Source organism: Cyprinodon tularosa, unplaced genomic scaffold, assembly GCF_016077235.1.
Source record: "Cyprinodon tularosa strain WSP-4 unplaced genomic scaffold, ASM1607723v1 ctg233, whole genome shotgun sequence".
NCBI classification, from domain to species: Eukaryota; Metazoa; Chordata; class Actinopteri; order Cyprinodontiformes; family Cyprinodontidae; genus Cyprinodon; species Cyprinodon tularosa.
In genome coordinates this window covers 413761-427075 of record NW_024038871.1, presented here as the reverse complement: position 1 = coordinate 427075, position 13315 = coordinate 413761, and the positions used below count along the sequence as shown (strand labels likewise).

General features: G+C 40.1%; 1 protein-coding gene across 6 annotated transcripts in view; it reads right to left on the bottom strand.

Annotated features, from left to right (window-relative positions):
* The window catches only part of rilpl1 (Rab interacting lysosomal protein-like 1), a 38851-nt gene that overhangs the window by 21057 nt on the left and 4479 nt on the right, over positions 1–13315 (bottom strand). For 4 of the 6 annotated variants that reach the window (XM_038287021.1, XM_038287022.1, XM_038287020.1 and 1 more), the window contains exons 2-5: positions 9444–9591; positions 5504–5622; positions 1819–2067; positions 429–599 (exon numbers count right to left, since the gene is read on the bottom strand). In XM_038287021.1, coding sequence (XP_038142949.1) covers positions 429–599; positions 1819–2067; positions 5504–5622; positions 9444–9591 — 687 coding nt within the window. The remainder of the gene's footprint in view (positions 1–428; positions 600–1818; positions 2068–5503; positions 5623–9443; positions 9592–13315) is intronic. The other 2 variants (XM_038287025.1, XM_038287026.1) reach the window with 1 other exon arrangement.

Here is a 13315-nt window from a genome sequence, read left to right as displayed (position 1 = left end):
ATAAAGAAATCAGTTTGAATATATACAATCTGTAAAATAAAGTTTGAACAAAAATTTAATGATCATAATTAGAAAAAAGGATATTTCTAAAATCCCATCCCTTCCTAAACTCCTGCCTTTATGAACTTGTTCCTGTTGGGCCTACGAAGCAGTTTTCTGGGGTTTGATGATCACGATGCTCTGAGAGAACAACTTAAAGAGGCTAAGCTCTGACGCTGATCTATATTTAGAGGTATCATCAGTGCTGTCATCTAAAAAAGTCTCACCCAGTTGGCAGGAGAGGAGGGAAAAACAACTTCCCTCTGATGCTTGTTAGTTTTCCAAACTGCCATGCAGAGACACTCAGTGCCACACCGTTAGTCCAGCTGCTGTTCAGCTTCGGGCCAAAAAGCCGAACAGACAGATTTGTTCAAACCACCCCGCATTACCCAAAGCAACGCAGCTTCGTCCTCAGCCTCCTCATCTTCACGTCCTTCTGAAGCGAGGGAGCTAGCGAGATGCTGCTGAGGTGGATCAAACCCACCCAGCACCAGCTGGTAGGCGTCCCGTCCGTCTGACCCACCCTCAGCACTCAAATCCACTCTGGCTCTTTTATCAGGCTGGTGGAGTAAAGGACACTTTATTATTTCCTTACTGAGTTCTCTCAATCAGCCTCTGGGCTGATTTCTGTGCTTCGCTCCCAGTGTAGTGTGGAACGCTTCAGCAGAACATTTCCGCCTTTTATTAAATGTTATCCTTTATAACGATTACTGCTGTTTCACAAATGTATTGGGTCAACATGAAGAGAGATTAAAAACGATATATTTCTCAGAGGCTCCACTGGAAAAATGATCTAGAAATAAGTAAAAAAAAATTCTTAAATTAAGGGTATTTTCCTTTGCAAATGGAATGAGTAGTTTTACTTTTAAAATAAGATAATTAGATATCATCTGTTGAAATAAGACAATGCAATTATGTTTTCTTATCTTAAATGTAAATTGTCTCATTCCATGGGAAAAATTGTCTTTTACCTCCTCAATCCAAGCATAAATCCACCTATTTTAAGAAAAAAATGACTTATCCCAGATTTAGATTTTTTCAAGAGTATAAAAGGTTTTAATTTCAAGCTTTTGCAGGTAAAATATGTGATAGAGAATATGTTTAAGGAAAAAAATTAGATTTCTTAGGTTATATTCGTCTAGCCTGGGTGCCAGTCCGAACTTAGTCCCGCCCACAAGGTTTGAGGTCGGGGAAGTTCGGTCTGGCTCTGCTCCATAGTAGCGCGAGTATTAAAGCCCACTGTCAGGCGATCCAATCAAATTGTCAGGGCGGGCTTTATACGATGATGGACAGATGATCAAGAGTAACGTTATCAACCACGTGACCAATGCGCGCTTGGGTGACAACAATAATGGCTGCCGCTGGAGAGTTTGGGTGAGTAGATTCTGCTATTAGGTCTGTTCTAGAAGATATCGACAGCAAATTAATTTTAAAAGAGGAACAGAGAAACGCCATCAAGTCTCATCTTCTTATTCTAGGCGTGAAACTGCACGCTTGGATTTTTGTGGACAACAACTATGCCTCGCTTAAGATACGTCACGCACTCCGTTGCTCTTATTGGTTGTAGGTCTATCCAATTGAGTGCAGAGGCATTTTTTTCCTGGTTCGTTCAAAACACGCCCCATAATCACAGCTCTATGGAGCAGTATCAGACTCATATTCTGACTAGAATTGAGTCGGACTACGTCAGGCTAATATTCGTCCATATTAAAATGGTAAATTTAAAGGAGATCATTTCCTAAAAAATTATTCTGTGCATCGTTCACTGAGCTGCCTCACCTCTGCTGGTGACGGGGGGTGAGGCACCAGGAGTTCCTCTGGGTTCTGCGCGGTCCGCTCTCCTTGAAGCCGCTCCCGCAGGCGGGACACCTCCTGCCGCAGGGCTCCCACCTCCTGCGCCTGCGTCTGGGCGCCGGCCTCCAGCTCCACCTTCTGCCCGATCAGAGCCTTCCCCTGAGCCTCCACCACCGAGATCTTATGGCGCAGGTCATGGTTGATTTTCATGAGGCGGGACTGCTGCTGCTGGAGCTGCACAACGAGAAAAAAAAAAGGGAAAAAGTGAGTGGCAGGTCCTTCACAGAGTCCTTCTGCTAGAAGTTGGACAAAAAAATTTCAAGCCAAAGCGACAATGAGACACTTTCCTGATGTCATCTTGAACCCATTTGTCCTACAACCCATAAAAAAGAGATCTATCTATCCATCTATTCTGTCGCTTGAATTTCCCCATCGTTCATACACCAGAACTATGATCCAGGACTTTAAAAGCCACACCATCTTCCTTAGTCCCGTCTTTACGTATATTAAATACAATAAAATCATAGCATGAAGGCAGCATATGTTGCTCTACAACCAATTAAGAATCCGCGGGGTCCAAATAAAGAAAATCAACAACCAGTAAAGGTCCGGAGACATTTCTTTAATATAATCTTTAGAAAGAAGTTACTTTAAACAGAATTTAACACTGAAATAAAAGGTTTTTATGCATTGAATTTTTAAATACAAATATAAAAAATAGAATGTTTTTCCATTTTAAAATCTAAATTCTTCTTGAAGTAGAGAACTACGATTGTTCAGTTTGGTATACAGACAATTTCCTGATTCACATATTTTCTAAAACACCTGAACTGAACGGTTTTTTTATGGCTTAATGAGAGCAATGGGCTTTAGGCTGCCCTGCAAACTGGAAAAATGATCTAGAAATAAGTAAACATTTCTTAAATGAGGTGTATTAACTCTTACTTTGAGTAGGTAAATAAGGTAGTTTGCCAATGGAATGAGTATTTTTACTCTTAAAATAAGATAAATAAATAACATGCACTTGAAATGAGACAATGTAATCGTGTTTTCTTATTTTAAATGTAAATTGTCTTGTTCCATTAGCAATGTGTCCCTTTTACCTCCTCAATCCAAGAACAAATTTGCTTATTGTAAGAAAAAATGACTTATCTAGATTTCAATTTTTTTCCTGTGTTTAACCTGGGTGAGACTAAGCCATTCTAAAGCACATATCAAGGAGCTCATTTTGAGCCTTGATCAATATCTATTTCTGATTATGTTCATGGTGGAGAATCCTGCTTCACAGCAGATTAAAAGCATCTGGGGAACTTCGTTGGTGCAGACTGAGCATTTGCATAATCTAACAAAAGCTAAGGCAGATTTATACTCAGGAATTAGGTCGTCTGCGTGTGCGTCGCAGTTAACGCAGATATGGCCCCACCCCTTCCGCAGACACTCTGCTGCACCTCTCTGAAACTGTAGGTGATTGGTACTTGGTACTTTTTCTGCAATGAATATGCAATATGGGGCGTTTACACGCAAAAGTGCGTCTTGTGGGAGGAGAACATGTAAATATATTAATTTAGCACTCGCAAAGTGATTTTTTCAAACCTGAAAGCAATTTTGCTAACGGTATCTGACTCTATATTTAACACGTTTCAAAAGAAGGTGCAAATGGTCTGTATGCGTAATTGCGCACACATGGCAGCGGTTATTGTTGCAAGAAGGAGACATCGAAATGAAGCAAGGAGACGAAGAGAACACATTTTTTCACTCCGTGTGAATATTTTTGGAATGAACGAGGAAACGATCATCAAAACATATCGTTTATCCAGCATTGCCATTTTGGAGCTGTTGGGGGAACTCCGAATGGATTTGGAGCCAGCCACAAGGAGGACCCACGCAATACCAGATATCACAAAACTCCTTGCAACATTGCACTTTTTTGCATCTGGGATCTCCCAATCTCGTTTTTCAGAAGTGCTGTCGGACGTTCTAAATGCCATGTCGCCCTGACGCCCTACCGGAGAACCCCGACCTCCTCCTTGCGCCTGTGGAGCAACATGCCAATGCTGCAGGGATGCGTAGGCACAGTCATCTTATCCACAGTCACTTCTTGTGAGCCATTTGGTATGTGCATTTTTCTACAGGCCAAAACAAAAAACCTGTTTTTTTGTTTTGTTTTGTTTTTTACTGCAGTGAAGTAGAAATTCAGCCACATACCACCATAGGGAATAAAGGTTGCCAAAGTTTATATATATATATATATATATATATATATTTTTTTTTTTTTTTTTTTTTTTTTTTTTTTTTTTTTTTGGAGGGGGTGTCACTGTAAGATTTAAATTTCTTAATGCACTAGTTTGCACAAACTACAAACTACTTTGCTGCAAACCACAAAACGCGCAAAACCATCATTTAAATAGGGCGTCAGTTTTGCACCTGCCACCAGTTACGCAATCACTCTTGTTAAATCACCCGCAAACCATGGTTCAGCCCCTCGCGCAAAATTCCAGTTTGCGAGCGCAAATTACTGCACGCAAAATTGGATCTTGATAAATCCGGCCCTAAGTGTATTTCCTGTTTGGTACCTTACCAACTTGTTTGGTTTGTGTGACCGCCATTGTGGAAAATGACTCGTGAAGATGGGCCCGCTAGAAGAGCGAGGTGCGTGAGAACGGTGGGACCCTTTTCCCACCTAGATTCCCGCTCTATTTCGCCCTCATGTCCCTCCGTTGTCGCACAAAGTTGTCCCCACTTCCTCCCCGCCTCGGCGCCATATCTAGACCCACAACTACTTTCTGATTGTCCGTCTTGCGTTTTGGCGTGGAGTAATATAACGCAGACCACACTTCAAAATTGGGCATAAATCAAAAATGTCTGCGACAAGCTCACTGCGACACACTGCTGCGGGACGATAACCAGCCCTTTAGTCATGCCATGGTACATATGTGTTGTTAGAAGGTGCATGAAAGCTGCAACAGACAATCTACAGCATTTTTTGTTTTTTATTTCAGAACAAACCAGCTGGAGCCAGTTATGAATGACAAAGTTAAATGTGTACTTGGTTGATGTCAGAAAGCTATTGCACATGTAAGTGTCGCTAAAAGCATGCTTGGTGTGAGGGATTACCCTCAAGTCAATGAGTTGATGCAATCAACTGGTTTTTATTTGATAGAACACTTTGAACCAATCTGACTGGATGATCTGATTGAATTATCTCTTTAAAGTGCTTTGAGATAATATGTGTTGTGAATTGGTGCTATATAAATAAACTGAATTGAATATTAACCAATCAAATGCAAGGTAGAATTAGAACAAGCAACTTTTTTCTATTATTTTTTCTTTCAATGTCCAAAAAATTTCTTTTTACTAAAATCAGTGCTAGCAACATTAGCATTTCCTCATTACAAACAAAGATTACAGTGTGCGAGTTCAGGTTCATCGTTTTCTTAGTAAATTAGTTTTTTATGCGATGCTTATATTTCTAATACAGTTCCTGCATTTTTGTATTTATAAAGCATCTTTTCTGTGCATTTGATGTTTGCTGCACAAACTTGCACTGCTTGGAGATCAGATCTGTTGGCTTTACATTAGAATCTTGATTATTGAATGAAATGATTCACTTTCACCCACTTTTATGCAGCAAACTGCTCCTCCTGCTGAACAAGACAGGATGAGGCCTTACTGCTTCTATGTCCTCGTTTTTCAGCGTCAGCTCCCGATCCTTGGCTCGGATCTCGTCCCTCTGTTTGTCCACCACTTCCTTCAACTTCATCATCACCTGCTTCTCTCTCTCCGTCATACCTGGACACCACAATCAGAGCAGCAGTGTTGGATTGCATGCACAAAAATGATCTCATTTATTTTTACACTTTGTTTTAATGCTGAGTGTCTGCTGGCAGAGAGAGGCTGTGATGTGGAGGCTGAATGTGTGTGAGAGCCCAGCAGGTGTTCCTTTGGACTGAGGCTGGTCTGTCCAGCCGTGCGCTGGGATCACTGCGGCCTCTGTGTGGAACAGCGAAGAGGCGAGAGAAGACGGCCTCGCTGTCGGAGACAGAGAAGGCCTTCTTTGTGTGTCTGTGCGTTGTGAAACAAGCTGATGAGTAAAAACTGAGGGATGTGAAAACTAGGAAACGCTTTTTGACTTTTTCGTAAATCAAACATATGGTGTAAAATTTTACATCAAACTCCTACTAACAGGCAAAGGTTTATGGAATTTTTTTTTATTTTTTTTAAATTATGGTCGGTTTTCCTGCTGAGATGTAAATTTAACTGACACCCTGTAAATTTTCTAACAGGTTTAAGGTCGGCCATTTAGCAAAAGTCCTTCTGTTAAACTTCCAGGAGCAGTTTTGACTTTTATTTGGGAACTTCGTATAGTAGAAACACCAGAATACGTCCAAATTTGAACCTTCTGAGCCAAACTACCACCCAGAAAGAACCACAGCTCAACCCCATCATTAACTGGAATTGCATTCCGAAATAGGGATGTACGATATTGGGATTTTGGCCGATATCCGATATGCCGATATTTTAAAACTCATGTAGCCGATACCCGATACCGATATTAAAGCTGGACAAAATTAATTAGTCATTGAAAATAGCAGTTTTGTTATCCATTTCTGAAACTTTGAAAAATAATATACTCAAATATATTTTCATATGCTGATATCAAATAGATTTTTAAAAACGCGGTATCGACCTATTTTACTTTAATAATCTTGTGAAATTTCATCTTTCTGTTACAAACTCTCGTGATATTTTGCAAATTCTGGTGAGATTTTGTTAGTAAAATAGATCGATACCACGTCAATATATCAACACATCAAAATCTGGCTAAATTTTGTGAATTTTCGGGGGATTTCGTAGCATAACGATGACATATAGCAATATTTCATTAGTAAAAGAGATTGATATGGTGTTTTTAAATGGCAATATATCAGCATATGAAGATATTGTGATATTTTAATGTATCAATATTTTTTCCCTCGTCTTTAGAAGTTTTTAAGTCTGTAAAAAAGAAGTTTTTGAGGAAGAAGAAGAAGTAGTATTTTTTATTTTTTAGACTTTAGAAACTCAGAAGCTGATCAAATATCGGGTTAAATATCGGTGGGGTGGCCGATGTCCGATATTCAGTTTTAAGGCCGATACCGATAGGGGGCCGATTATATCGTGCATCCCTATTCTGAAACAAAATAACAGTGAAAATGAGGAGACGACCGATTGATTGGCTGACTAATCGATCTACCCTGCTTTCCTTAATGCTGGAAGATCAGAGATCGGCCGATGCTTGGACGTGAAAACGGTCTTATCTACTAATCATATCTAACTCTGCAAAGGTTTCTTTATCCGCTACTGTCTAAACGTTTTATTTCTATTTAAGAGCATCGTCTCTCACAATTAAAACAAGTTTTTTTTTATGGTTTTAAGGGTATTCTTTAAGGTTTTTCATTAAAATATACATATGAATAATAATGAATTTTATTTATCATGCACTTTACATTTGATTTCAAATCTCAAAGTGCTACAAAACAAGTTTAAAAGACCATAACATTAAAAACAGAGTAAAAAGACAGTCATTAAAATCAATACATTAAAAGGCATACGTAGCCTATTAAAAAAAAAAAAAATCTAAAATCAACAATTGTAGGAATTTCTAAAAAGGAAAGTTTTTAGTCCTTTCTTAAAACAATCCACCGTCTGTGGGGCCCTAAGGTGGTCTGGGAGGGCATTCCACAGACGGGGAGCTGCGGCTTCGAAGGCCCTGTCGCCCATTGTTTTTAGCCGTGTCCTGGGTGGGGCCAGACGGTGCTGTTGGCCTGACCGGGTCCGGGAAGAGGTGTGTGGTGTGAGCAGCTCAGTGAGATACATGGGGGCCGCACCGTGCACACAGTGATGGGTGTGCAGAAGAATCTTGTACTCTATACGGGCGTGAATGGGCAGCCAGTGTAAAGTGTGAAGGATGGGAGTGATGTGCTGGTGTTTCCTCACCCTCATCAGGACCCTGGCAGTGCTGTTCTGTACATACTGGAGCTTCTGAAGGCTCCTGCCAGAGATCCCGACGAGGAGAGCGTTGCAGTAATCCAGCCTGGAGGAGACGAAGGCGTGGACGAGCTTCTCTGCAGCAGGGAGGGATAGGGAGGGACGGAGTTTAGAGATATTACGGAGGTGAAAGAAGGACGTTTTGCAGATGGAGGTGACATGATTGTCAAAGGAGAGGTGGGGGTCAAGCTTGACCCCAAGGCTTGTAACAGAGGGAGAGAGGGGAATGATATGACCACAGAATGAAACAGAGGTGAGAGGAGAGGAACGGAGTTGATGAGGAGTACCAGTTTGGATGGCCTCTGTTTTTGAGGCATTAAGCTGCAGGAAGTTTTGACTCATCCACGCCTTTATATCCTCCAGGCAGGAGCTGAGGCGGGTGACAGAGTTGGCGGGGGAGCTGGGAGGAGTCATTTTAATGTAAAGTTGTGTGTCGTCAGCATAGCAATGGAAGTTGACCCCATGCCTGCCGACGACACAACTAAGGGGGAGCATGTAGATGGTGAACAGGGTAGGGCCGAGCATATGAATGTGTTTAATGATCTGCAACTGAAAATGTCAAATAATAAAAATGGTGGAAACCAAGTTAGAATCACCTGCTTTAAAGTTGCCCTCGTTGACAGGGCAAAAGATTTCTGAAGAATATATATTCAGACCAAAATAGAGTGAACTTTGCTCCAGTATTATTTCAACAAAAAACATGTTTTGTAAATGGAAATTTTAAAAGAAAAAAAATGTATTTCTGGAAATGTACGTTAAAAAAAACGATTCAATCAAAAGAACTTAGATTAACTTTGCTGATTTCTCAGATTTAGTTTCTTTAAATATTTTTTATTATTTTTTTTATATTTTTTATTTTATATTCTTTTGTAACACTTTTAATCGATTTGATTTTCTTTCTCAAAAATAAATTAAACAAATGTTAGATTTTCAATGTTTTTTCAAACCTCTTTTATATTGAGTTTCAGGAATTACAATTTCTTTCAAATTGCATTTTACAGATTACTATGGAAGCCCGTTTCCACCTCTCTGTAAAAAAAGAACAAAATTATCTAATTTTAATGAGATAGTAACTCAATATAATGAGTTATAATTGTATATACAATTATAACAAAATATGAACAATATATTTTTAAAGTTTTTTTTTAATAAAAAATGTTTTTCAAAGAGTTATGGTTTCTTTGCCTGTAGTAATAATGGAGTAAAATAACTCCATAAAAGATGTAGACTCGACTGCTGAGTCAAAATGATAAGGATGTTTTCAGTAGTTAAGGCGAGTCTTTCAAGTGATGAAGCGTCATGCTGCGGGCTGGTTTTCTGCCAGTGACATCGGATGCATGTCAGCAAATCAAATAATGAAGAACCTAGACATTCCTCAGCTCCACGCATCAACCAATAGAGGGATGAAACCTGGACGCAGTGGACATCCATCCAGGAATTTTTTTTTCTTTAATTTATAGAGTAACCCACTCAATTAATTGGTTTGTAGGAAAAACATCAGTACATTAAAACTAACCATGGGTTCTGATCGGATCCAGAAAAACACAGTGTGAGAAGTTGTGCTTTCAGAGCCACAGCCTCACCCTCGTGTCTCTGCAGGTCCTCCTCGTTCACCGAGTCTTTCAGGGGCCTGTTGGAGAGGAGGTTCTTGTTCTCCTCCTGCAGCTGAGCGATCTGGGACAGAAGATCCTGGGCCTCTCCCCGCCACACATCCTCCACCCGCTCCAACTCCTGTTCACAGATTTATAACAACTATCAAACCTTTTGTTTGTTCCCAATAAACCAACCAGGACTCTTTCTCTTTAAGGGAACAACATGAACTCATAAGGAATGAATTTTTATTGCCTGATAGTGTGAACAAGCTGCCTTGTTCCCTTCCACTGGGCTAAAAATACTAATGATGCAGCTTGAAGAAACAGGAACTCCATAGAGTCACTGGCAAACTCCCGCCTCTGAGTCAGAACTTTGAAATTATACGTTTAAAAGGTCTGATTCAGAGCCACGGTCTGCACTACACCTGATTCAGCTATCAGACCCAAGTCATATAAAGCTTTCCATTAAAACCTTTCAATACTTCAAAGGCATTACTGAGCATAGAGGACAATGCGCTGCACCTCCCCATCTTGTTCCTAAACACTGCTTATAAGCTGGCTTTGCAATCATGAGCAAAAAACAAAAGATTTTCAGGTTAGGAACTAAAGGAGCATAAGAATCCACCCTGTAAAACAGCATCCATCTATGAGCAGCCTGTCTGCTCAGATTAGGGCTGAAACAATCAGATTAATCGATTACTGAAATAATCGTCAACTAATTTAGTTATAGATTCATTGAAAAAGTGAGGGTAGAGACACTAAACTTGTCTTTAACTGAAAGAGTAAACCATCTTGAGCAACAAGATACCAAAGTTGTAAAAAAATATTCAAACATTCCCGTTTAAGCAGAAATATATATAAAATATGAGTGGAAATAAGCATGTATTTGAGCACCAGCAACAAAGTGTTTAGATCAAACACTTTGTTGCTTTGTCTTTTTTACAGACCCTAAATAGGACAGAAGAGTCTCTGAGCTTTGCAAGTCCACCGACTCCCTTTAAAGCCGGACGTACACTGTATGAGTTTTTGCCCTTTTGAGCCGATTCTCTAGTTGTGGGAGATTTTTTTTGATCGGACGAGTTTCAGCCTCATCCTGCGTGGTGTAGTATACAGGGGGTAACAAGGGCCGATCAGCCTCTCACGACCACCTCCCGATCAGGAAAGGTCGGGAAAAAATCAGACATGATTGAAATGTAGCCGACCATAGTGAGGTGTTTGTGAGCGAATCCTGCTGCTGAAGCAGAGCTATGAGCTGATTTTCCTGAACGTTGCACACCGCTCATTGCAAACAAGGGAATTCTTAGACTTACGGTACATTCAGCCCGCAGGCAGCAAAAGCAGCAAAAACGTGTGTGTTGCTTCATTTATGCTGCTTCTACGAGTTTAGTTCTGACGCACGACTGAAGCAGCTTTGCTGTAGAAAAGTGGGTCTGATGCGTGTTGGGAGGAGCTACCCCATCCTTTCTTTGTCTGTAACAATGGCAGCTATATTTGCTGTGATCAGTGGCTAAAAAGTAGTTTTAATGTTTTTCAGTGAGAAAATCCACCTGAAAACTTCATCTGTGCAGTCAGTTCATCCAGATTATCATCCTGCCTTCAAATATTATCTTGTAGTTGGAGCCGCTCAGACCCCCACATACCGGCGGTGCTATGTCAGTAGGAATCCCATTCAACAGCAGCCTATGGCCTGTTCGCCTCCTCGCGGTTTGCCGCGGCGGCTGGAAGGCGTTTTTCATGTACGTAATCCAAACTTCAAGCACCAGGATAATAAAAACGAAAAAATTTTTATGGCACGTTTCACTGCATGACCTTTTGCTGCACCTTGATGCACGTCAACCATTGACTTTGCAGGTAAACTAGCCGCTTCTGCTGCCTCTGCTGCTTCAGGTGTGAACATAGCATAAAGGCCAATTTATGCTTCCGACGCATAGCCTCTGCAACCGTCAAATCTGTCTCTGCAGAGGTCCTGCCTCTGTCGTTGCACACCTCAAACAAATCCTGACTACAAGTTTGTCGGTTGCAAATCCGCGCAGACCTCAACCAGAGGTGCGCAGACAAAAAGCAGCTGTGATTGGTCCTTGGTATGCTTTTCCAGCTGTCTGTGTGGTCGTCCTTCTCGATTCGGTGCAGGGGTGCGTCATTTTTAAAAACAGAGGAACAACTACGACAAAAAGATAATAAAGGAGGTTTGGAAGTACAATCCCTTGAAGTTCTTGCGATACTAGAATTAAGACTTAGACAAACTATATTGTAATTTTGTACACACAGGGTGTATACAAAACGAAATTTTGTTCAGTAAAGCTCTCAAGACATTTCCATTTCTTTAAGTGCAGCAGTGATAAAATGTAAAGATGGTGATCTAATGCAAACTTTACACTGAGTTATGATTTACAGTTTTACCAACATTTAGCTTTTTTTTTCTTTTTCCGTTATTCAACATTCAGCAGTCTGATGGCGGTGGGGAAGAAGCTGATGTGGAATCTGCTGGACCTGCATCTGATGCTGCGAAGCCTCTTCCCAGAGGGCAGCAGGGAGAACAGTCCATGGTGGGGGGGTGAGGGGTCATTGATGTTGTTACGGCTCAGGACATGCAGCGCTGGGGTGAAATTTATTTTATGGAGGGAATTCTTCTTCTTCTTCTGTATTTTGAAAAGAATTATTATTCTTTTATTAAAAAATCATAGCTGTGATATTTAATTGCGGATATTACATTTTCAAATATGATTTTTTAAACAAATTTGCTTCGCTGAAGCAGAATGCCAGTAAAGGTGTCTGTGGTTGCTCAGCTTTAAAGCCGCCTCTTTGTTCACATGATCCGTTCTCACATTTTTAACCTTTTCTGATCGTTTCTGAATATTTTATGACATTAAAAGAGGGGAAAAACCTACTAATAAAATCCCTCCTTCCATACCTTTCCCAGATTCATCCAATGAGGGCATGTGGAAAATCTGCCGGCTCAGTCTCTCACACACGCCTCAGATGGAGCGTCTACTTCTTCATAGTCATGGGACTCGGTTAATCAGTCAACCACCGTCATGGGAAACTGACCCCTGAGCTAATTTAAAACAGACAGACTGCTACCTCCAAATAAAACCAATTATTACAATAAGCTGCAGCAGCAGGAGAAGTAGAACGTTTATAATATTCACATACGGACATTTTTTTTGTATGCAGTTTTCAACTTAATGGGTGTTTAAGAAAACTACCTCAGTTTCGTATTTTGTCCGACATCTCTTTCCGTACATTAAAAGCACAAACATGTATTTCAGTAGCATTTAATGCAGCAGGAAAAGAACATAGTTGTTTACAAATGGCAAGACCTTTTTTTTTTTTTCCTGGTAAAAAATCAGAAAAGTGTGGCTTGCGTTTGTTTTTCTTTGTAAAGATTTCAAATTGCAATAGATGATTTTCCAACTAGTTCACAATTAGAGGTGTTGTTCTGTCATATAAAAACACCCTAATGAGTACCGGTAGGTTTAACGACCATTTGTACTTAAAGAAGAAAAAAGGAATGGATGATGAATACTTTGCTGAAGCACCATTGATTAATTCTTAAAACTCTTTGATATTTGATCCAGAAAATCTGGTAAGGCAACCTGGAATTTAAATATAATCTACTCAGGATATTTTGTGGTGCTATCCTAAAAAAGACAAAAATAACAATAAAAAACGAAAACATCTTACATCTTTGAGGTCTTCTTTTTTGTTCAATCGACAGCAATCATGGAACCTTTATCACAATTACTACTCTTGGAAAACAAATCTAAAACAGGCCTCTTCAGGACTCCAGTTACATAAAGAAATAGGTTTTATGTCACTAAAGATCCCAAAGTAACCATATTTAATTATGTAATGTATACAAA